The sequence below is a fragment of the Colletes latitarsis genome, chromosome 5 (genome assembly GCF_051014445.1).
Source record: "Colletes latitarsis isolate SP2378_abdomen chromosome 5, iyColLati1, whole genome shotgun sequence".
NCBI lineage: Eukaryota > Metazoa > Arthropoda > Insecta > Hymenoptera > Colletidae > Colletes > Colletes latitarsis.
The window spans coordinates 29,660,543-29,685,650 of record NC_135138.1 but is presented as its reverse complement, the minus strand read 5'-3'; the positions used below and the strand labels follow the sequence as shown (position 1 = coordinate 29,685,650).

General features: G+C 35.0%; 4 protein-coding genes across 9 annotated transcripts in view; 1 reads left to right on the top strand and 3 right to left on the bottom strand.

Annotated features, from left to right (window-relative positions):
- Window positions 1–6,812, bottom strand: part of Dlp (glypican dally-like) — a 119,089-nt gene extending 112,277 nt beyond the window's left edge. The window contains exon 1 of one of the 3 annotated variants that reach the window (XM_076765035.1): window positions 6,236–6,812. In XM_076765035.1, coding sequence (XP_076621150.1) covers window positions 6,236–6,386 — 151 coding nt within the window. In that variant the 5' untranslated portion in view covers window positions 6,387–6,812. Of the gene's footprint in view, window positions 1–4,624; window positions 4,693–6,235 lie in introns of those variants that run through there. The other 2 variants (XM_076765037.1, XM_076765038.1) reach the window with 2 other exon arrangements.
- Window positions 6,813–7,041: 229 nt separating this feature from the next.
- Window positions 7,042–11,705, bottom strand: Oseg4 (intraflagellar transport protein Oseg4). The gene is made up of 2 exons (XM_076765610.1): window positions 11,617–11,705; window positions 7,042–11,531 (listed from the first exon to the last, which is right to left on the bottom strand). Exon 2 carries the CDS (start codon window positions 11,475–11,477, stop codon window positions 7,923–7,925), a length of 3,555 nt encoding a protein of 1,184 aa, XP_076621725.1. The 5' UTR covers window positions 11,478–11,531; window positions 11,617–11,705; the 3' UTR covers window positions 7,042–7,922.
- Window positions 11,706–12,135: 430 nt separating this feature from the next.
- LOC143342111 (tonsoku-like protein) lies at window positions 12,136–16,983 on the bottom strand. 2 transcript variants are annotated; one of them, XM_076765607.1, is made up of 6 exons: window positions 16,510–16,983; window positions 16,135–16,392; window positions 15,893–16,058; window positions 15,376–15,791; window positions 13,185–15,179; window positions 12,136–13,100 (listed from the first exon to the last, which is right to left on the bottom strand). In XM_076765607.1, the coding sequence occupies exons 1-6, from the start codon at window positions 16,520–16,522 to the stop codon at window positions 12,136–12,138; spliced, it is 3,813 nt and encodes a 1,270-aa protein (XP_076621722.1). In that variant the 5' UTR covers window positions 16,523–16,983. The 2 variants fall into 2 exon arrangements, with proteins under 2 accessions (XP_076621722.1, XP_076621723.1); XM_076765608.1 differs by lacking the exon at window positions 16,510–16,983 and having other exon boundaries at window positions 15,893–16,062; window positions 16,135–16,273.
- Window positions 16,984–17,293: 310 nt separating this feature from the next.
- On the top strand, window positions 17,294–25,056 carry Cnk (connector enhancer of ksr). 3 transcript variants are annotated; one of them, XM_076765606.1, is made up of 12 exons: window positions 17,294–17,518; window positions 18,173–18,762; window positions 19,101–19,211; window positions 19,269–19,519; window positions 19,604–21,846; window positions 21,936–22,065; window positions 22,141–22,638; window positions 22,704–22,847; window positions 23,274–23,992; window positions 24,061–24,462; window positions 24,533–24,762; window positions 24,839–25,056. In XM_076765606.1, the coding sequence occupies exons 1-12, from the start codon at window positions 17,461–17,463 to the stop codon at window positions 25,052–25,054; spliced, it is 5,592 nt and encodes a 1,863-aa protein (XP_076621721.1). In that variant the 5' UTR covers window positions 17,294–17,460; the 3' UTR covers window positions 25,055–25,056. The 3 variants fall into 3 exon arrangements, with proteins under 3 accessions (XP_076621721.1, XP_076621720.1, XP_076621719.1); XM_076765605.1 differs by having other exon boundaries at window positions 23,271–23,992; XM_076765604.1 differs by having other exon boundaries at window positions 17,295–17,518; window positions 23,259–23,992.
- Window positions 25,057–25,108: the final 52 nt, after the last annotated feature.

Sequence of the window (25,108 nt, the reverse complement as noted above, 5' to 3'; positions counted from 1 at the left end):
AATCGTCCAATCCGTTCAGAAGTTATGGTGTTTTAAAGATTCGCATGAAATTTACGGGAAGCAATTTTAGCCTGAAATTATATTTTCGGTAAGGAATTTTTTTCTCGAAAATGGTTAGGATTTCGAGGGTATGTCTATTGACCAAAAATTATTATAATTGATCCCTGCAATCAAAAATAATTTTTTTAGAACGATTTAAAGTTTTTTAATTTTGTTGAAAAATTTCACACCTTCTCGAATTTTTTTCTCCAAACTGGGTAGGATTTCCGGGGTATATCTATTCATCAAAAATGATTATAATCGACCCTTGCAAATGGAGAAAATAAAATCATTAATATCCAATAAGAAAAATAAAAAAATGTGCTATTTTTTAACATATTGTTTAAACAAATAAAAGTTTTACAAATCTCTTTACACCATCAAATTCGCCGTTTAAAAACATAAATTTCATCCATTTGAAGCACACCCCTATCTCTAATAGTTTCCGAGATATTCAACAAAGTATGTTTTGAACCCCCAACTTTGAGGACTGATTTCAACCCCTTAAAGTGAATATTAGCAGCTACAAAAAAATACGTGTCTAATAGATTTATGAGAACTACATAATTGCGAAGTTTCATCAAAATTGGAGATTTACACCTCAGGATGGTCCCTTGTTAGTCGATCTAATACAAATTGTACGAGTTTCTTAAGAAAATAAAATTTTGTCAATCCAACACCCTCCTTCGCGCTATTCGATATTGTAGAAAGCGATCATGTCTTTAATTTTACATCGTTGTTTGGTTGCACGATTCAATTGAACGCTCTTACATGGATGGAGCTTGCAAGATTTTTGTTGTACCTACCCCGATTCAGTGTTATATCCCGTGCAATTTAATCGCAAGGCGAATTCGCTTTATTGAAATGTCGTGTAATTAAGATAGAAAGAACGTCGACGATATTTAATATCTCCGGTGGTTAATAATTAATCGAGGAAAAAGAGAAGGTTCGTATTGAAACCGTGGCTCCCGTTTCCCTATCCTTACAAGGCGCGACAATTAATGCAGATACCGGTTTCCCTAGCCTTTAATGAAGAAACATATCGTTTATCAGACTCGATCCGGTGTAACACGATCCATAAATCAATTGTTCCGGACCCTATAATAGCGTCTAGTATCGGTTTCGTTTATGTAGCTACACGGGTCGAATTAACTATCCTGCCACTGCTAAGCTTTACACTATAATCAAATGAGAAATTCTCGAAAATCAATACGAGTTTACGGTCCTCATTCCGTAACGGAATATTAAAATATAATAATATTAACAAAACCAATCGTCGAACTGAAAAATACTCAAAGCGTGAGTCCCATGGCGAGATGTTATAATCTGAACGAGATTAAGCAAGAATTCTCTAGCGAAAGTATGTCCAAACTCTGACTACAAAAAATATAAGTCTGAAATTAGAAATGCCCTAATCTCCCAGCCCTTAAAGAATTCCAAGCCTAAAACCGTGAGGTCCGATACGATATCAATTATCTCGGAAACAACAAACTCCGAAGGATACTGAACAATTCCAACCTTGAGAGGGTATTCCAGTAAAAGTCTCCGTTTTAAGAAATTACATCCAAACGCTACGGTCACGAAGAGTCTGCAAAACGTTGATCAAAGTACGAATGATCAACAGTTCCGTTAAAACTGCTTTTCCTGTGTACGACGGTAATGCCACGATATGAAATTATTCTTCCAGGCTTAGAGAACAGAGAATAATTAAGGAAAGAGGCGACGTCGGCATGCTCTCGACGAGAACAATGGCCGACGAGAGCACAAAGTACGAACTGAAAGTCAGGCTCATCCCTCCCTCCGACCTTTTGAAGAAAACTCGGGGCAAAGAAAGAGACGATGATGGTGGAAAATTCTAACCGACTCGTCGGTCGAATTTACCTGATAGGAGATTCCGACGATGTTCGCTTCCACCAACGTTCGTTTCCTCGATGATCGTAATTCGACGAGTCATTGTTTCCCCCAAGGGCACGTTTGCACACCTGTTCGACCGCGTGAACGCCTTCCAATTCGTAGCCCCGGCTTATTTGGCCCTATTGTCGACTAATTTCCTCCGAAAGATTCAAAGAGAGAACGGTAAAAACCTCGAGGATGCGTTCGAAGGGAAACGAATGAATAATGAACATCTTGAAAGACCGCGGGAGGTCCTGCTCGACATCACCGAACTTTGGAGCAAATTCGTTCGACCGTAGGACGAGTTTAGGCAAACGTGGACCAACAAAGGACTTCCCCGGGCAGACGAAGAGTATTTAATCTTTCGCGATTAAGCGTGCTCGCGATTCCAGATAGTAAGACGATCGACTTGTGGTCACAGGAACGTTCCTTCATATCCTGTCCGACACGATGGGACATTCGTTGGCGTCATCCAGTGATCCCTAAGCCCCGACGAAGGAGGAAGGAAAGCCTGTCGTGGAAACGTTCTCTCGCAGTCGCTGCTAAGTCGCCATCAATTTTATCCGTTCCTACGGTGTTTTACCGTTGCTACTACACTCCTCGTCAAAAAGATAGCCCAGGTGTGCTATCTTTAATTTCTCAATGATGCATGTAAAGTTTTTCATCAAAACATTATGAGCTCAGAATTTGCAGCTTGCTGGAAATAAGTCATAATGTCGTAGATCTTTATATACAACAAAGAAAGACTGTTCCACATGAAGGTTTTAGATCAAGAATTTGCTTTTTTTTCAGACTCGTTTAATTTTCTTCCGCGTCCCATACTTACAGAATATAATATTGTACTGTAATCTTTACTCGTTGATAGATCATGAACTACTGAATTAACAGAGTGTGCTATCATTTCGACCTTAATATAAAACAGTTTTTCTTTGTTGTATACGAACATCTACGACACTGTGACCTATTTCTAGCAAGCTGCATATTCTAAGCTCATAATGTTTTGATATCTACGTCACAAACGTAAAACTTTACATGCGTCATTGAGAAATTAAAGATAGCACACCTGGGCTATCTTTTTGACGAGTGCATGTATCTGAAATGAGAACAGCTTTAGGAAAGACTCGTAAAGACGGAGAATATCGATTCCGAATGGGACCTAAATTTTTAAGTACGAATCTCCGGAAGCTTATCCATCGTGTAGAATGGAGGATGCTACGCGCGATCGTAGAAAAGATCATCAGGAAAAGTGGCATCTTTTGTAAGATAACGAGTCCCGAGTTCAGGTAGAGGATATCCTCGCAACTGGACAGGTAAATGACAGACCAAGAAAGGTAAAACGAAAGCTTGTAAAAGCGAAGACTAACGGTCAAGGTTATTTCTCTGACCGACCATCCCCCGGATGCTTCCATCGGTCGACTTATTAACCAATCGTTAAACACCGTTTTTTACGATCGCGTCGATACACACGTCCGTTGGCGGATTTCGACCTCGGGGGCTCGGATTAAATAGAAGTGTTCATTTATTTAGATCAGTTCTAACAGTTTCCGTGGCGCAAAGCGCTCTCAGTTAGGCAATTGATCGTGTCTGGGAACTGTCAACGTCTCGTCACCGTTAACGGAACGCAGGCCAAAGAGAAGACGCATTAGCATCCCTCTATCGCGACTACGTTTTAACCCAACCTCCGACAACGTCCATCGTTCCATGGAACAGGTTCGAACTTGTTCGAACGTCTCGAACAGATCCTGTTTCCCTGAACGAACAACGTGCTTCCGGTAATAAGTTTCCAACGTGTACGCAGCGTTTATAGTAGCAATCTCGCCGATGAGAAAATGACGAATAGTTTGTTCGATTCAAGGAGGCAATTCATTTTGTATCGTTTATTAACCAACGCAACGCGTATTCATATCCTCGAACATTGTAGACGCGTTTGAAATATTCTTTCATGGGGCCCCAGTCTGCACGCACCCTCTGGCGTGATTCTACAATACCTACTGTTCCCCAGCTAATCTGTTATTGTTTCCGCCGCGATTATCTAGGAACAATCGTATTCAGTGAAAAGCAAAGCCACGAACGGGTTAAATATTCGTTTAATCGCGTGCTTGCGCCCTCTGGCGCGCTCCCGTAGGAACTATTATTCCCCGTGCCATTATTTCCTTAACGATGCCCAAGAAAAATCTCTAATTATTCCAAGCTTTATTATGTTTCATTTTTTATAAAAAAAAACGAAATATATAGATGAATCCAGTCGAATGGTTGGCATTCCTCCCCCAAAGATAAAGTATTTTCAAATATTGCATCCTCTCCGCTAGTGCCTGTGTTAGTACGGCCAGATTTTTTTTTCCCCGGGTGTACTAGATACAGTTGTCGCGATAAAACGTGCAACGAACGACGCTTTTTTTTTTTATTTCGTATACCCTTCGCTCTCGCTACACCTCATGCTCTTCCCAGCTCTTTATCGCCCGCGAAACCCACACGGCTTCTGCTTCATCTCCCCGATAAACGTTTATGCACGCACGCAAAAACAATAACAGAAATAAACCATTCCAAGATGGCCGGATGAAAACGCGATCAAGAGAACGACTCGCACGAAACGCATTTCTAATACGCTGCCCCTTCGATTTACACGATCGACAATTTACGCGGTACTATTTATAGACGCGATCGCATTTTTATGCGATAAAATGCAATTTACCTGTCCTTGGTGCTAAAATCCTAACGAAAGTTGCAAGATCGCGGTTGACACGCCAAAATATGTACTAGTCCATTAGTTAACCTTTCGTCCACGAACTTCTTTTGACCGATTTTTGTATTATTTAATAAGCTTCTAAACCATTTGTAAAAAATTTATACAAACTTGAGAAGCAAACACCACGTCAACGATTTATCTATTACAAATTAGAGTATTTAATATTGAAATATATAAGCGGCGTAAGAGGCAAGGTGCAGCTACAGATACTGTTTTAAAACCTAACCTCATAAATGTACCACTCTGGACACCGTAAAAGATGGTGAGTGTGTTCCGTAACTTGTAGGTAAAGAAACTGAAACGGATAGTACACTAAAGTATACTTCTGTACATCTCGTATGATACACATTCTTATCGACAGGGATGAGACAGAGTACATTAACGCCACAAACGACATAATCTTAATCTTCGACAAATTATTTTTACCAACAGTGATTACAAATTGCTTACGATTTGACTGCCATCGTCATTAATTCGAATAAAATTGGTATTTAATGCTACGATAAATGCCAAATTCTAAGGGTTATCTTTACAATAAAATGCTTACATAGCTATCGTTCCACTCTTCGTTCTACGAAATTTTAGTCATGCGTCACGTTAACGGCACGTATAATATCTTGTTATCTATTCGGTGCGAGTAAATACACTTTTGAAGCTGGTCGTATTTGATTGCACCGACTGATAAGGCCCAACAGGCTCTCACTGTATTCACACGAAATATGTATATACCTAGCTGATAGAAGAAAACTTCCTATTGTACCGGTGTCTAAAACATTATTTGTTACTACGCTAATCATAACCCTTTCCAGAACATTCTTTCTTCAAAGGGATATTTCGTTTAAGACAAATAGCCTCCACGATGATACGCTAGCAGCGTAAATAAATATCCGAGTAAAAAAGGTTCAAACTCTTGGGAGAAGCAAGTAAGTGTTTATTTTATCTGTGGCGTTTTCGACAGTTGGTCGTGCACATGACTAGAGCATGTTCGTAAGTTGAGGTTCGACGTGAGAACTTCTCGGAATTTTTCTTTCGTTCGTTTTCTTCCCAACTTGTTGCCCCATCCGCTAAGAAACGCGGCCCATAATTCAATGGCCATAAATATTTCGTTGAACGTGTCTCTTTGCACGACTTCTCAACGAAAGTTCGCGAAATAAATCACGGATCGTTGTAAATTACGAGCGCAACGTTCTAATTTCGCACTTTAGTATTCTTTAACCTTACATTTTCCAAACTGTTTGGAAACGCTTCGTAACGACCAGACACATTATGTATTAACGTGTTGAGTGCTTTAAATAACTATTGAAAAGTGGAAGGTACGATTGCACCTCCCCTGAATCCACCCATGAACAATGATTAATCTAATTTTCAAATGTCACTTTCTCGATAGAAATATTACGAAAGTTACGAAAGTTTGGAGTTAGACAACTTTAGACAGATCATAAAATTAGACAGTGGCCTACACAGTGTCAAGCGTAACTCGGTTCGATTGGCTTAAAAATCGAGATTTAAATACATAGTGTCATAGTTTTAAAAAAACGAATGTAATTAGGTACTCACATGAAATCGCCTCCTTCGGAATATCACTGGCAGGAAAGCCTTGCGACTCGAAGTACGGCTTGACAGCGTCACATTTTAATCCGGCGCGCACCGTCGTCGTCGCGACGCTAAGGATCAGGATAACACACAACATCGACAGCACGCCACTCATAATTATTCTCGTAGAAAGCACACGCGACACACTCACGAAATGACGCGACAAATACGCGAAATCCGACACTTGGGTCTGTACATTCGTGGCAAAATAAAGAATTTGAGATCGCCGCTTGGTTCGGCAAGCACGTTTGACAATTCGAAACGCACAGCGCCACGATGGTATCCGTAAAAAAGGGGGTACAATTTAAAGATAACCGTTGTCAATTTCGCGAGAGAGGAAGCAACACGATACGATACCTCCCCTACGGTGGCTCGAGACGCACTGACCGACTCGTGGAAGAGAACGCGTGCCGGCAACGGGACGCATGCGCACAACAGAACGACTTCTAAGCAGTAATCTGTTTGAAGTGTAGCGTATAATCGCGCGCCACACTAGTTGCCATGCGCAGGCCGGTAAATCTATTTACATCATATTACATTGCATTTACATAACGCATTTAAAAATGATTTCCAATACTTAAATTATTAATTTTTAATGAAACATTTCATTCACTCAATGTACGAAATAAATAGCAAATTAAGGAATTTATGTCACCTTTACAGTAAAAAAAAATAGAATTTTTATATATATGCGTATGAAATAAACTTTGTTCAAAAAATCTGTTAAAAAAATGGTGCATTAAAAGAAGATTGAATAAACACGCATGAAGTAATTCAGAACATATTTAATGCAACAAATGGTTAACAATATAAGAAGCGTAAAACATGTTCGACGAAGATTCAAATTTAAGGCACTATTAATATCTTCGTATAAATATTATTTACTTTATATTGGTGCGTTATAATATTGGACGGCATTAATACTTTAATTATTGGACGGAATTACTACTATTGCCTATTATAAACTAGAACTAGATATTAAAACCTATCGAGAACTAATACAGATGTAATTATTATTGCATGAGGTTTTATAATAAACCAAGGATTGTACCCTTGTAGCCCTTTGACACTGATTAAACAATACAAAATAAGTAAATATGTATCATAGTCTTTTTCTCTTTTAAAGCACGAAAAATAAGTTTAAAACAAAGAATTGCAGTCATTCAATACTGATTTCAAAGTCTACAATCAAGAATATTAACAAAGTATTGCATAAGTACTCATTGTCTGAGACTAATGTTAGTAATGACTTATACAAAAGTTATATACCATGTATCTGATAAATGATTTCTTTAGCAAAAATATATAAATGTTTTTGAACTTACACATGAGATCAGACAGTATTAATTTGTTATGTTATATCACTTTCTAAAAATCACATGTACAATTTGCAATATACGTTATTAAAAACAATTAGATGGTCGCAAACTTGTATAACTTTATCTTATAGTAAAATATCTAGTAGTTCAATTAAAATATTCTGTCAAAAAAATGATTTTTTAAATTTAATTAATTCTCTTGAATTATTATTACCTCTAATTGTTTCAAACTACGTGTGTACATATGAAAACATGACATGCTTTCTATATGATGAACATAAACAATAAAACGTAAGTGTCATATTTGAACTATGCATACTTACACTCATGAATTACATGTATGTAACTGTGCTGTGACACAAGGGGCAAGCATTAATATTAACAACATCACGCTCTGTCGCGACATAGTGTCTACAAACAGTACATATCCACGCATTACTGAGATCCATTAGTGGTTTTCCAGAAATGATACAAGGAGGAAATCTAGTCATACAATTAGGACACGCGACGCACCAATCTGGTACAAGACTCTCGCAATTCGCACATTCCGTTTTAGAGTTGCGTACATCTTTTGGGCTGTTTTTGGTGAAAATATCCACTGCCAAATCTTCATACTCTTCTCTGGTTGATTCCGAGATACTTTCCAATGATTCTAATTTAATGAACGCCTTAGAACAGACAGCAAACGCATGATTAACTGCACTGGATAAAGCAAGTAGACAGTAAATATCCTCAGGTTCCAAAATGTCCTCGTATTCTCGGAGTCGCAAGGCTGTTTTCATAGCTGCATCAATGTTTCCTGAATATATTTGTCTATGAGCCAATAAAAGAAAGTGATTCGCCTCTGCGCCCTTCCAAGCATTCTCTATGATACGAGTATCTTCATTGTTCTCTGCTATACCCATCACAATGTTACTTCGGGCCCCTTTAATTGCTGGAGTACTATTAATATGATCCTCGATCAGCAGTGCTGCCAGAACATAGATCTTCTTCACGCGCAAGGGATTTGTTCTAGTTTTCGTCTGCTCTTCTGCCAACTGAAATAGTAACTTTGCTGCTTCCAGATTGTAATTTGCTTTCTTATACAGTTCTACTGCCTGCAATCTCTTGCCATTAGACAAAAGATGAGTAGCGTACTTATGTAATAATTCGCCAATTTGGGCCATTTTATAGGTTCTGGCCAATTCGACTGCCTGGTCCCAATGATTAAGTCGAACACAAGTATCCACGGCTAGTTTCACGTCCCCGTATTTTATATAAGCTGCAACTGCCTGGGAGCACATGCCCACAGATGCTAACATCCTTGCCACTGTCTTCAATAAGGGACTCTTGTCTGGTAATTGTTGCACCGTTCCTGCCAACTGAATAAAGTCTTCTAACTTGTAGTAACACTCGACCAGCTTCTCCAAATTTCTGCTCTTTTCGTAGTACTCCCTCGCCCCCTCCCAATTCTGTCTTTCAGCATAATATTCTCCAATTTTGTTATAAGCATACTCCATCTGTTTGTCAGATCCACCAATACCCATTTTCATCAACTGCACCACGCGAAAGTAGTCTCCCAGTTTTTGACGCAATGAAATCGCCAAATCTCTTCTATCCATGTCTAAATACAATTTCTCCGCTTCATCGTAATTACCAAGGTACGCCGCTACCTCAGCTTTCTTCAACTGATCGTTGTGTACGTTCTGCAGACGTTTTATAAATTGTATACCCAAGTAATCCGTACAACGAACCATCGCGTTTTCTGCAGTTTCCAAGTCCAGCTTTTTCAGCGCCGACTCCGCCAATAAACGCCACAATCGTGGATGCGGGTTGTCTTGAATGAAGTTATTGGCTTCCTTCAATCCCACTTTATCCAATAACTCTCTCGTGTCTCTCAAAGATTTTACTTCTAAGTCTACTATTAATTCGTTTTTTGTATCCTCCGGTTTTTGCATGAGGTCATCCAACAGGACACATCGTATCTCTAAATCTTGGAATGAACAAATATATCCAGAACATGATATCGGTTCTTCAGGATCATATTCTCTTAGAACATACATTCTGGTCTTCTCTATGATTGCTAATAAAGTTGGATTGTCTTGTGCCCAACACATGGCCCATACATCTTTTCTTTCAAATTTGTTTATACCATCTGCCGACTCCCCATCCTTAAAACTGTTTTTTTTAGAATCTGCATCTAAATCTAGCATAGTCAAAACACCAGTTGTATCTATAATGGATACCCGAGACGCGTCGCAATTAATTGCAATTTTAAAAAGTTTACAGGCTGTATTGTACCTATTTGTGAGAGTTATCTGCGGTAAGGAATACCGCTGAATCATTCCTGATTCTCTGCCTACCAATAAGACATTGTCAGTCGCAGATAGGCAACAAATAGGGTCCATAGTAGCTTTAGTATTGATAGGTGTTACAAAAGATCTGTCTTTGTCTAAATCTTGAATTACTTCTGTCACGCCGGTTGGAGTTTCGTCTATATGATAAATTTTGTCTTTTTTAAGCCGTCCTGTATGCAACATGCTATTACGCGGAGTGCGGTAACTCCATACCAAAAAATTATTTTTGGATGCAGTAATGACGACACTATTTGTCATGGTCACCCATAGTGGCTCCAAATCTATGAACTTTGTGTCTATTGGAGTGGCTATTGAATTACAAACTAAAAGAGCGAATTGTTCAGATCCTTGTACCAGGTCATTTTTTACTGCTAACACACAATGATCTCCATACGAATCTAACGATATTAATGACCTTACATATTTATTGCAACATGTATTATTAACTGTGTTCCAAAACATAATAGAAATGCCGTCTTTGCTGATCTTTTCATTTGTATACACAACTGTGTTACTGAAGTATGTCCACTTGTAATCCAAACGGATATTTGCAAAATATATATGAGAATCAACCGATAAAGCTACTCTGAGAGATCCTCCTTCCCATGCACAACATGTAACCTCTCTACCAGGTACTTTCAGAGTTCTCATATGTTTACCAAACGGAGTATAGAACTGAATGACATTAGTACCTTTTGTTTCCCCATTACCTAACATTGGCATCAGACCTGTTACTGCCAATAAAGAACCACAACTATTCCAACAACACCATGCTGTTGTCATACCAGTTTCTATTACAATTGGATTATCATCATTTGTACCTCTCATAAGTTGTATTTTACCATTTCGGTAACAAATAGCTAGAGTAGGACAATCAGAAGCAATATAGCCATTTCTTCCATCATACCATTGCAGTGCCATTATTATTGGAGCCTGTCCACTGTTGAGTGGTATCATAGACAACTTTGTTAAAAAGACCCCTTGATTGTCATAAAGATGAACTTCACCATTCTTTAAACCAAACAACAGTAATTTCCCATCTGGAGACCATTGTACAGCAGCAAGAGATATATTCTTCAATTCTTTTCCCCAAATTCTATTGCCTTCAACAGAACCAACAATAACTGCTCCATCTTCATAAACTATGCAAATTTTTAAACCATCCAAACTCCATGCCATCCCTTTGACAACTGATTTATTACAATTGTTTATCATTTCATCGTACCAAGAACCTTTATATAACATCCAAACAATAATCACACCATTTTGATCGCTAGAGGTCAATTTTTGGTGCTGCTCATTCCAAGTAACTACTTGTACATGGCTATTATGACCTTCTAAAGTCTGATTCATACTTAAATTGCTAGCAGCAGTTAAATTACGAGACTTTCCACCACTAGTAGAACTATTAGCATTGGAATCCACTCTAAGCACTTTCAATAGTCCATCTTCTCCTCCAACTGCTATATAACCTTCTTTCTGATTCCATGCTATACAATTAAGCCGAAAATTATTTGGTATAGCTATCTTTTTACTCAAATACACAAACATTTTATTAAAGTGGAATATGTATTCAATATATATATTTTCTTATTAGATAAACTTCTGAAAAAAAAAAACAACACAACTCCAAATTACAACAATCCACTTTCATGCTAGATTTATACATTTTTTGAGTAACATTACTTACATTATTACGCATCGATTACGCTTATAACCCTTATCAATTAATAAACATTATTTATGAACTGTCATCAGTGTTTTCAAAATATATCATGATATTTCGCGTGTTTGGAGCATTCTCATATATGCTCCTAAAATAATGAATGTATTTAATCACGACGTTCAAAAAATTTGAATGATTTATACGAGTTTTATAAAAACAAAATTGAAGAAACAATTATTATAAACAACCATGTTTGATCATACTACGGACGAGGTATAGGAAAGACTATACCAGACTATGCATCTTATGGAAGATGGTGTCACCATAAAAAACGGTGATCTTGGGAACTATAGTCAATTAAACTACATTTACTTGATATGTATTATCTATTATATATTACATACATTACTTAACAAGGATGTCTGTAAGGTTAAAATAAAAAATTTTGTTCATATATTCAATTTTGTATGTATAAAAATATAACGTTACAATATTTTGTTCGTGAGACTATACAATTAAGGTACTGTACATATAAAAATATTTTCAATTTGTAAACTCCTTAATCAAAGGTTTAAAAATCACGAGATTATACGATAATTTTTTCGCAATACCTTTCCCTCGCCATAAACAAAGCCAACACTCGTACACGTCAGAAGACATGCTCACAATTAATGTACAAATTTCTGGACTCTCGATAAATATTTCTGAATCAGGATACGTGACGATACTTTCGCATCCACTGATATCAATATGTGCCAGTGTTGGTGTGTGCTTTAATAGTAAATTTAAAGATTGTGTACTTACTCCTTTATTTCCTCTAAGCACCAATTTAGAAAGATTCGACGCTTTCGACAATATATTTTTTACATCGTTATCCAATAAATTACATGCAACAAGTTCTAAACATTCTAAGTTTGTGAACACAACATTTTTATTATTGAAAGTGCTTTTAACCATGTTAAAATTGTTTAAAAAAACGGTACTAGATAAATTTAAATTAAGTAGCTGTCTCTGTAACGAGGTACAGAATTCATCTTCCTTAAAGTTGTTCCAAGAAATATCCAAGTTTAGCAGGCCATTGTTGTTTGAAAGAAATTGAATATTAGACAGTTGACAATATCGTAAAATCAATGTTTGAAGTTGCACCAGAGGGATAAGAAGTTTAGAAAGTATTTCTTCACTTGTTGATCCAAGTGGATTATAACTGAGATCTAAAAACTTGAGTTGCGGGGGTAGTTTTTCTAATTTATTCAAGCATTTAGAATCAATATCGCATCCTTGGAGACATAATTCTTGCAAAGTTGATAATTTCAAAATGCAATCATGCAGAACATTCCCTGCTTCGTGCAATTCTTTATTGGATAGATCTAATATTTGAATGTTTTTTTGGTATTCTAAAGTTTTTAATACAGACATAAGTTCTTTACTACTGACATCCTCTTGCTTTAACCGCAAGATGAACATGTTCTCACAAGATTTTAAACACTTTAATATAAATTCACGGACATCTGAAAATATTAAAAATAATAATCATAATGAGAAATAAATAAATACAATTTAAACATTGGTAAACTCAAACAAGAGTTACTTACCTATGTTGTAAGTTTGACAAATAATCCGATATCGTTCAGCGATAGGTGGTATCTCTAATTCAATCACTTCACATTTTAAATTTTTAACGATGTCTCCTTCGTTTAAAATTGTAAATACATTATTAGAATTTACAACAATACCGTTCGTAGTTCTTAAATCGAACTTTGCGTTACATCCGCTATCGTCGTAAAATTTCTTTTCGATATCCATTAAAATGTCTTGTACCGATGGTTTCGACACATTTGAGATTTGTACCTGAGTTTGAAATACTTTTCCTTCGACACATACATTTAAAATAATCGATTTTACTATAACATCAGCTTCTCTTGATTCAAATTCCGTGGGAGATGGATTGATAGGCGAAGGTGTTCGAGAAACAGAGTTTTTGGTAAAACCAATTGACAATAAAGAAGTCTGTTGCTTTTTCTTCTGAATTCTGCGTACATTAAAAGAATGCGCTATTTCGGTATTACAACTATCATTACTTTCATCTTCAGTCTGATCAAATTCCTTGTCTTTTATTGTAGGACTCACAACCATTGTTTTATGACGCTTCGAATTATTCTCGTGCTGAATATCATCATTGCTCGATTTCCTCTTTATTTTTGGACTGATATCTTCATTGGAATATCTTTTGTTGTTACTACTTTCGTTGATATCATCCTCCAACCAATCATCCAAAAGGACTTCATTCTTGTTCAAAAGCGGGTTAATTATGCGTTTAGTACGAGTCAAGGATGTTCCAATTGGGTCACTTCTATGCTTTAAGTTGGCTATAGTTCTTTTATAATCTTCACCTGCAGAGACCTTTCCTTCGGTACTACTTCTGTCATTGATACAATTTCTTGAATTGCGTGATAACTTTTCCGATTGTTTGCAATTTTTTCTTTTGCTTGCTGGTATTATAGCAGACAATTTTGAATGCATTTCGTTGTACTCAGCTTGTTCTTCGGGAGACAAATAATCAACACGATCTTTCCATTGCTCTAAGCAATCTAGTACAGTATCATCTTCATTTGCCGTTAGTTCCACATTTGCTCCATATTCCATTAGGAGTCTCATCATCGAAAGATTGCCGCAAGATGCTGCATCGTGAAGTGGAGTAACTCCCTGACACATGATGCTTCCTGGATCGTTTACATCCGCACCATGTTGCAACAATAATTTTGCAATCTCCACGTAACCATGATTGGCCGCTTCGTGAAGAGGAGTCCACCCAAAATGGTCTCTAACATTTATTGAATGACCATCAGTTAGTAATTTCTTTACGGCTTCGACATTGCCATTGATGCAAGCTATATGAAGCTGTGTTTCACCCTTTTCGTTTCTTTTTATCACGACTGTTTGTTTTTTTGTTCGTTTCCTATATGTTTTACTATTTTCCTTGGCTCTCAATTCAGTTTCTATATCCGACAAATCTTCCAAGCAAATATTCGCACCGATATTACTTTCATCTATCTCATCTTCACTGTCAGAACTGCTGGGTACTTCTTTCAACATATCCAGTTTTTCCTGAATCATTCTTGTCTCTTCTGTTTTTCCAGAATTAATAAAATAATTTAATTGTTCTTTTAAAACGGACGTCTCCAAAGAAGGATCGGCGCAAATTTTTGCATTACTCCAAGCTAAATTGTAAATTTCTTGAATTTTGTCGTCGGTCGCTTTGGTGTCTATCAGTAAATCTGCCAAGAATAAAGCTGATCTACAAATTTCACGTGAATCTGTGCAAAGTTTGAATTCCCTCTGTGCAAAATCTAACGCTTCGTTAAAGCATTTTACATCCTTTAAAGTTTGAGCTAGACTTAACAAGGCTGCTCCTGTACGATCGCTTTCGATCTCTTCTGCGCAATTGAGCATCTTTCGATAATAATCGATAGCTTTCTCGAAACAGTTCGCGGCAACAGCTGTATCTCCTAGTTTTTCGTAAAGTCTCAACTTACCGCTTGTACTTTTTTCTGTCTTTAAAGTATTCTCAGTTTCATTTAAAGTCACCACTACAAAAATATTACATTTTTCAAAACAATGTAGTTTATTATAAATACGTTCTCTTATTCTATTACTCTCACGTCCAATAAACTACGACGTTTCAAACAGTTTATTATCTAATATAAATTAGATCGAAAAGAACATACAACTTCCATCATTTATATTTATAAATTTCATGAAAAATTTATATTTTTACAGACATACCTATTCTGAGAATCTTTTCTACTTGACATTTAAGATTTTCCGATAGATTGTCCGTAACGTAAAGGGAAACTAATATCTTGCGCGACTCGCACCACCTTTCCATTCTTAAAAGTAGTTCTGCCTGTAAGTATCGCGCTTCTGCTTTTAAGGACGGATTATCAATCTCAGTGGCAGTTTTGAAATGTTTTAACGCTGATTCATAGTCGTTTTGCCGTTCATGAATTCCACCTAGAGCAACTTGTGTTCTGTGAAAATCTTCTTGCAAATTATGTGCTTCGCATAGTGCTGCAGCTTTCTCCATTAAATCAATAGCCTGCTGCTGTTCTTTCTGAATTTCTAACACTAAACCTAGGTTTAAAAGCAACCGTGCCCGCATTGTAATCAATTCCTTCAATTCAATATCTGTGTCTCCTAATCTAGATAGACAATTAACATATCAAATATATTTTTACATTCCATAATGTCATATTGCCTAAAAAGTTAATATATTTAAAATATAAAAGATGAAATACTAAACTCATTGCAAAGCCGTATACTCTTCATATATGCTTTTTTTGCCCTTTTCAGGGCTTCAGTCTTTTTCTCAGATTCAACTAAGCTTTCAGCCCAGCAGAAATATGTTCTACCTAATGTGGCATAAGCTCGTTGTTCTTCTAATAAATTTTTTATCTCTTTGGCTCCTTCTGCCTAACACAACAATTTTATTATAATTGTTTGATACAATTTCATTGATCGTGCAAATTTAAAAGACAAACAAACCCAAATAATTGTTTTGATGCTTTAATGCTTCCTCATAGTTGTTAAGATTCGTGTGTATCTCTCCAATCATTCTGTGGGCCACTGCAATGTTTAATTTGTCTTCTAAAATACTACAGACTTCCAATTGTTCTGTATATTCTTGCAATGCATCTTCAAACTTTCCAGTCTCAAAATATAAATCCCCAAGCTCTTTAACAACTTCAGCCAACTGTTGAAAATTACCATCTCGCTTGACCCGTTTCTTTTTTTTGAGTAATCCTATTATTGTGTAAAAAAAGATTAAATAACTGCTCTAATAGATAATGACTGAAGTCCAAACAAATTCTAATAAACAAGCGAAGGAAATATCAAATAACAAACTGAATTAACACTTACTTTCTGTATCCATTTTATAAAAATGTAACTTATAGAAACAAGTGATTCACGTTAGATTTACAGGATTTAGATTAATTTTCCTTTGTGTTCGACAGCATGTTGTCATGCAACACAAAGCCAAGCATAACCAAAATCTAAGTCACGCGCGAAAAATATCAAATCACTACACCAAACACTTCATAACGGTAAAGAGGACATAAAATGCTTATAATGGGTATATGAAGTGAAATTGGTAAGACAATAGAAGTTCAAATAACCATTAACTGTTGAAATAAAAATTAAGCCATACAAATTAAGCCGTAAAAAAATAATCGTGTTGTACAATTCTTTTAATTCAAATTACATTGAGTCAATGAGTAATTGTATTAGAATACAATGATACGTATTTATTAATTAATAATCTGTTCATAAAATTGATAGTCTATTATGATGTAAATACTCGCAGGGTGCCCCACAATGGATTAGAGCGGGAACTAACGAGAACGGCCATGCCACCGACAGCAGCGTCCCCCCCCCCCCCCCGCCGCGTTCTGGGAGTAAGAGTTACTTGCCCGTCGGCCATTATCACGAATTATTACGTGACGCGTTCACGGTTTAAGGCTTTGTAACTGGTTAAACGAATATAATAATATTTAAGTATTGACAATGCGTCTTTTCTACCGCCCCTTCCTATCCTCCATCTCCTGTAGGATTTGAGAACCTATAATAAAACTGAAATAACGCCATCTAGTATTTCATCTGCGTGATAACTAGAAGCTTGCGATGAAAAAGAAGGGGAAATGTTTGGCGTGTCGTATTCCCCTCAAACGGAACGAATTAATGGACCTCTGTGTACATACAGTTATTGTTGAATCAAGTATTTAGTAGTTATCGACAGGGCGAGCTGGAAATTAGGACGATTGAGGACGAACAAAGTCTTTAGTATTTTGTGATCCAATACATGATCGGGTCATGGCGTATGTTAATGTTGCTGAATGGAAGACTGATCAAGTGTGCGAATGGTTAAAAGGTGCGAAAAATCGAATTTCTTATAGAGTTAGTGTATCTTTTATTCTACCTAAAGAAACGAGTGACTTTTGTTATTTATACATCGTTAAAATTTGCCTGTGAAAATACACTTGCTATATACGCCCGTACCTCTCTTTTCTCCCCTCTTTCCTTTTGATCAGTCACTTTATTACATGTGAAAAACAGCGTTGATTCGTTTAATCGTACGTTGCAAGTGTGTAATTCACAGATGATGTGTTTGCTTTGAAAAGAAAATGTTAAACTGCAAAAATTTCTTATAAGTGCAAGTAATCATTTCATTCATTTTTGCAATTTCTTGATTTAACAATATTTATCATGAACGTTGTTTACGTATATTTTTTTTTATTGTAATTGATACACTCTTTGATGATCTTATTCATTACATTGCACAATGTCAGAACACTGTACATGATGTGGGAAAGAAAATCTAAACTTACTATTTTGAGAATAAATTATACAAACTTCAAATCAGAAAACAAAAGTGAACATTATATGCAATGATAATTTAATATATCTTTTGAATCAGCTCATTATTTTTATGGATACAATAGATTATGTTAGATACAAGATACCTTAACACTATTCATTTTTTTCTATGGTAATAAGATTTCTTGAGTGAATATTATTTTTATAGGATTGGATAATTCTGTACTACCTTATGTACATAGTTTCACAAATCATAGTGTTAGTGGACAACAATTATTAAGTCTAAGACCAGAAGATTTAGAACACCTTGGAGTAATAAAGCTTGGCCATCAAGAGATTATTCTTGAAGCTGTAGAATATTTAAGAAATTTTCATTATGAGCTTGATCGTGAAAATTTGCAACTCCTGGCATTGCGTTTATCTTGTCAAGCACATAGTTTGCAAAATGAATTGTCCCGTCAGACAGACTCCAAACCTGTTACTACTCAAACATTATCTGATGTAGCATCAGTTATAACAGCTGTGAAGCCATTAGTAAGATGGCTTGATCGTCCTCCATTCAGTGGACAATTAGAATATAATGATAAAAAAGCTGATCTAATGAAACTAGCTTTAGAAATGGCCACATGTGCACAAAGAGATAGATTTGCAGAAAAACCAATAGAAGAAATCAGAACAATTTGTGGTCAATTAGCAAAACTGGCAGATTATATAATACAAGATATTACTGATCCTATGATATTGCAGCCTGCTAGTTTAGATTTGGCTACTTTAAAAAAGAAACCTGGAGATGACTTAGTAAGTTTTAAAATAATTTTAATTATTTTTCTTGAAATCAAATAATTTCTTCCATGTTGGTTTTAAATAAATCTGTAATGTATTCAATGTATGCAGTAAATTTAACATAAACGGTATGATATAGTTTAGAATGAATGTAGAAGAAATTATCTGCTACATCCTTTGTAGATAAAGCTGCAATCATTGATTCAACACAACTTTAAGTTCCTGTTCAGATAATTGTTTAGTAGTATAAAGAGTGGGATATTCAAAATAAAGTACCTGAATAATTCATTTACTTTTAGTGATTGTCAGTTATATATTACAAAATTGAAAATTTTAAATATTATTTTTTGTAGGGATTTTACATTTTGCCATCTTTCCATGGAGCTCATCAAATTGCTGAAATTAAATTTGGATCAGCTGCTCATCAATGTGGTAAAATGGAAGAAGGAGATGAAATTGTTCAGGTAATTTCTCTTTTCTACTTGATATTTACATGTTAATAATTCAAATGAACATTTCAGGTAAATTATCAGACTGTGGTTGGTTGGGAACGAAAAAATCTTTTGGAATTATTTCGTGAAAGTCCAGCCGAAGTATTATTAACTTTAAAGCGTAGACCAAGGCACACAAAAGTGTATGGTCAGATTTATATAAAACCATATCGACTTCCCAGTAATAAGAAAACATCATACACAACACGATGGCAACATAATTTACCATCACCAAGACCAGAATTATTGACCATACCAGATTTCACAATGCCATTACCAAGGTATAATATATATATATCTTATGTACTTGTACATTCTATAGCGAAATTAAAAAATTGTGTAATGTTAAATCTAAATTTGTTTAGGCACATGCCAAAGAATCCCAGTCCGGAACCTGCAAGTATTTTAGATACTGTCAATATATTAGACACAATGATCATAGATAGTAGTGACTCGGATAGCGAAACGGAGCCCCCTTTATCAATTCGATTATATTCGACAAAACCAAGAAATTCAGTTCAAAGACGAGCTACTATAACTGGTGCTAGTCCTACTACTAAACATGGAATTGATATTGAACAATTTTGGAAAGAATTGAAACAGGAACATAGTACAACTTCTCAATTACGCGACAAAGCGGCATCTTGCGCTCACGGCCTAGATAATGTACCTTCAAATTTACGATCACAAACGTGCTTAAGTATAGAACAAAGTAAAAGAAAGAAAAAGCCTGATGGGCAAGTTGATGACAAAAAACTACAGTTCCAAGAGAAATCTGTTAAATCTGATGTTCCTCGGATAGATAATACAATTAACATAATACACGAAGCAAAAGATGAATGTAAGACTATTCAAAATTGCGAGGAAACTTTAACTATTAGTAATACAAATAATCCCAGCCAGATTCCTCAAACATCTATTAATGTTACCAATAATAATAATTTGAGTGATACAAGTGTGCCTTTAGATGAGTGCAACAATTTTATTAGAGATAGGCATAGTAATAGTAAGAATATACTAAGCGGTAAAGAATCTAGTATATGTAATGTTAAAGAACGCGGAAAATTGGATAAAAGTTATAGTACACCAGCATACGATTTAATGGATACTGACAATGTAGAAGACAGAAAACAGAAATTATTTTGTACATTAGAATCATCTACAAATAATGTAAGCAATGTATCTACAACTAAGACTGATATTCAACTAGTTTCTACAAATTTGGGAGATCAACAAAAGTTAAGAAATATTGATGATAAAAAACAAAGTACTCGTGCGAACCTTGATACTAATGTTCAAAACGTTACTGGTATTGACATGCATATTGTGCAGAATAATGACGAACAATACGTTGAAAAATCTCAATACTTGGACTCGCATAAAACATTTGTATGTAAGGCAACTGATGTAAGTCATGGAAGCAGTATAAAAAGTAACCAAAGCAATAATGAATGTATTATCTCTGATGTAAATAAATATGACAAGAAAAATGTAACGAATAATTTAAACGCCGAATTAGAGAACGTATCAAAGGCGGCGTTTAGCGTTAAAAACTTTACAAATAATTCAAGTTCAAGCTACGAAATAAATGAAAATAAAGTAGAATCAAGAAATAATTATGTGCAGAATAATAGCGAAAACAATCCGAGTCTGACAAAATTCGGAAAAATTTTCCAAACATTTAATTGTGCCTCGATAGAACATACAAAATTAATGGAAAAAAAATCTCCCACTGCATCGATAAAAGAAACAATACAAATTCAAGAGCCAGCATGGACAAATTGTGATTTGATTTCTACTGAAGATGATACACGGACTATTACTTGGAACATTCCTCAAATTCAGATATGTCAAAAAACGCAAACTAAAGGTTCAATTGATCAAGGAAATATGATACAGTCTTGCAAATATGTAGAGCTAACAAAAATTGAGTCTAATAAGAAGCTAGAATCTAAATCTCATTTAATACCTCCAGATCCTCCTCCACGTAAATATTATTCAAAATTAACGAGTTCCCCTTTAGATAACAGTTCGAAAGTTTTTGAAGATCAAGATAAACATTATGCATCTCAAAGACCTAATGTTAGAAGAGATTTGAAAAAACCAGAATATTGCATGGAAAATTATATAAAAAGTAATTTGAATCATCAAGAAAAACAAGATTATTTCGATGTTTGTAATAGCTATACAGAAAAACCAATAGAATTTATTGATGAAATAAATACTTTAGGTAACGAATGCAGACCTAGTTTAAACGTGGATTCTTTATACAGAGAATACAATGATAAGCAAGTGAAAGAAGACAAGTCTATCTGTAATAAGTACGAACCTTTTGTTGAAAAGTTTGGTTACACTAGTTCAGGAACAGAATGCCATAATCCTGAATCTTGTTTTCAAAATATGGATTCTCCGGATGGTTCATGCTCTTCAAAGCAATTTCAATCCCTAGAACATAAATCGAAAGTTTATGAAAAGGAGAAAAATTTGGAAAAAGGAGTAGTTAATAAGGCTATGATGGTGGCCAGAAGTATTGGACTACATGGAAGTTTAAGCAAATCTTCCAGTAGTAGTCCCAGAAGTAGCAGAAAACGAAGCATATTATTTGCAAGTAAGAAATTAATATAAAAACCATTTATCTTTACTAATCTAAACTTTTTGAATTTAATAATATTCATTGCTGGGTTTCTTCTTTATTAGGAAAAAGGAATATTTCTGTTAAAGATATAGGTATAGGTGATTTAGAAAGTTGGTTAACATATCGTACAAGAGGTGCAGGTGGTGCTTGGGCTAAAGCTTGGTTTATTTTGAAATGTTCCTCTTTATACAGGTTTGTTGATTTTAAATTTTGGTATTCTATTTTATATTATTACAAATATATATTTGATTATGTTTATAAATATAGGTTTAAAACTCAAACCAGCATGAAAGCAGATTGTCTCATAGCTTTAACAGGATTTACTGTGTCACGAGCTGCTGAAGTAAAATCGAGAAAATATGCATTCAAAGTTTATCATACAGGAACAGTATTTTATTTTTCGGCAGATACAGAAGATTCTCTTACTCTGTGGTTAGATGCAATCAATAAAGCAACTTTAGGAGCGGATGGTCACAGTCGAAATAGTGCTCTTTTTAGCGAAACAGACGAGAGCGATGGTGAACAAAAAACTAAACTTAAAAACGCTTATACTGCAGAATATAAACCAAATCTGGAAAAATCGTTTGGATCGTTAAAGAAAATTGTTCGCAAAGATTCTACTGGATACAAAGATCATGAAATTAGTGGTGCCAGTTTAGACAGAAAATACTTAAAATTTCTTGGTACACGAAATCACAATGTACCTGTTCCAACTGCACAATTTCGAAGTTACAGAAGAGTACTTCCTACATCAATACCCAACAAGTAAATCTATTTAATAAAAAATATTATGCTTAAAATAAAGTTATAATATTAATTTTCCTTTTCAGGAAGCAAGACTCTGTCCCAAATTCACCAGACTTACAAATGACAATCGCAGGAAGTACATTTTATGGATTATGTGCATCTCAGAGTACTACTGATATGTCAAACAGTTCTCAAGATATGGGTGATTACAGACGTACAACAGACAGGTAACAATTCATATTGCATGTTGTAAAATTAACGCCATTTTTGTTGCTCTGTATATTTCGTATTTAATTTCAACAAATTTTATTAAATTTGAGTTACAGTCATACTATTTTCTTTATAATAGTAACATATTTTTAATTTTAAAAAATCATAAAAAAAAACTGATAAGTATTATTATACTTCTCATTGCATAATAAAATAACTTACACTAAATATCGATTAAATTTATTTTATATGTTTATATCTTGTGCATGTCTTTCCTTATTTTAATTATTTTCCTGTTCTCTATCCTTAATTGGTTTGTAAATAATATTTACTATCGAATTTGTTATTATACGTATATACATTTTCACTGAACATTGATTTTTTATCTTATTGTGTATAGAAACTAGTGAAACAATATTTTAATATAGGTGTCTTAATAGCAGAAATAGAAGGCCTGATGAACTACAAGGTTTTATTACATTAGAAGAATTTATGTTATCTCAACAAGAAGATCGAGAACAGATAACAAGAAATAGGTCTGTATCACCAAGGATGACACCTTTAACTAGCGATCATGTCCTCGTTCAACATAGAAATTTTCATGATAACGGGACAGTTAATGAACAACCCAAAATTGCTACCGAAACATACGCTAATAATGACGTTATGCATGGTCGAAATAAAAATAATGGTGAAATAATAAATAATAGTGCATCATATGGAAGCGCGCGACACATGGATAACTTACATACAACGAGACAATTAAGTGGAGATTTCGATTTCGAAAGAAATGAAAATAAGGGTGAATCGTCAAAACTTTCAATTCACAAAAGGTCAAATGAACTTAGTTGTGTTCATAAGAAAAATGCATTAGATGGATTAAGTTCTCCACAAGCAAAACCATGCGATTCAACTAATTTCAAGAATGTTACACATGAACAAAAGCAAGCAACTTCCTTGTATCATAACAAATCAGATACTGCTGAAAAGTTTGATAAACAAACAAGTACAGTTTGTGAATATAATACTAATGCTTGTACATATCAAGCACAATCTTCTAATCATGAAATCTCTAGATCATATGATTATTATTCGGCGAGGAATATCGGTAATTTAGTGGAAGATATTAAATCAGTTCCAAAACGACTAATACGCAACGAAGGTGAGTTTTATATTAAAACATTATGTTTATAAAATATACAAAAAGCTTAAATTGTTTTAACTTTTTAGGTTGTTCTGGATCTAGCAATGATCTTACATATCATGTTTATGAAACTTTACAACGTGTAAAAAGAGATGCGAACATAAGTCGTAAAGGAAGTTTCAACTTAACAAGTTTAAATTTTAAATTTTATTCATCAGATAAGCATTGGTTAGATTCTTTACGGCGAAGCGATAAAAAGGATATCGATTACGATAAAACTCGTCTAAAAAATGTAGCACAGTACCAACCACCACCTATACCAACTTCCCCATTTGAACAAGAGGGAATGACAGCTGCATTTGAAATGCATTTAGATAAAGGTGAACAGGTTCAAAAACCAAGTCGCTTGAAAAATTTATTTGGCAATAAAAGTCAACAAAAACCTTGCACGCTTGATCTGCCTAAAGAAACGCAAAAAACTTTGCTAGGTAAACAAATTTTTTCATTTTATATTACAGTTGTATTTTGTAATAATTTTTTTTCGTATTATTTTCACAGGATCGCCAAGATTACATAGAGCATTGTTTCGAGAAAAATGTTATAATCAATCACGCTTACCAAGCCGATCAAATAGCCAAAGTCCTGGTGATAGTGGAATCAGTCAATCCGTTAGTTCCTTCAGTGGAAATAGTCCACAAACACTTAGTCAAAGTTTTAGTTCGGTTAGCTCTGTTAGTGATTGGAGTCCAGACACACCATCACCATGTACCCCAAACCTGACAACAAAAGTATGTATCTGAGTGATATAGAAGTTTTTAAATATTATATTAAACATTTACTACAGCATGACAACTTTATTTGTAGAGTGGTGCAAGTCATTCCTTAAGTCAAAAAGGATTTACCAACACAGGTAGACATTCGTTAAACCCGCCAACATTACCCTACATACCACCACCAACATCACCACCACCTGATTATCCTGGTCTTGAATATCCACCAGTATTTGAACCTGGTACTTACTCTCTATTGGATGCTTCATTACTGCGTAATCGTAATAAAAATAATCGAGACACTCATTAACTAATGACGCGGTTCATTGATCTACATATAATAGCCAAAGATAATTTCTTTCAT

Excerpts from the sequence above, each read along its gene's own strand:
- Cnk (XM_076765604.1), top strand. The coding sequence starts at position 17,461 with ATGGCGTATGTTAATGTTGCTGAATGGAAGACTGATCAAGTGTGCGAA. Across the intron at positions 18,763-19,100 it reads AGAAACCTGGAGATGACTTA|GGATTTTACATTTTGCCATC; the intron begins GTAAGTTTTAAA and ends TATTTTTTGTAG. Across the intron at positions 24,763-24,838 it reads CCCCAAACCTGACAACAAAA|AGTGGTGCAAGTCATTCCTT; the intron begins GTATGTATCTGA and ends CTTTATTTGTAG.
- LOC143342111 (XM_076765607.1), bottom strand. Across the intron at positions 15,792-15,892 it reads AGTATACGGCTTTGCAATGA|ATTAGGAGACACAGATATTG; the intron begins GTTTAGTATTTC and ends TTGTCTATCTAG. Across the intron at positions 15,180-15,375 it reads AGAAAAGATTCTCAGAATAG|TGGTGACTTTAAATGAAACT; the intron begins GTATGTCTGTAA and ends ATATTTTTGTAG.
- Oseg4 (XM_076765610.1), bottom strand. The coding sequence starts at position 11,477 with ATGTTTGTGTATTTGAGTAAAAAGATAGCTATACCAAATAATTTTCGG.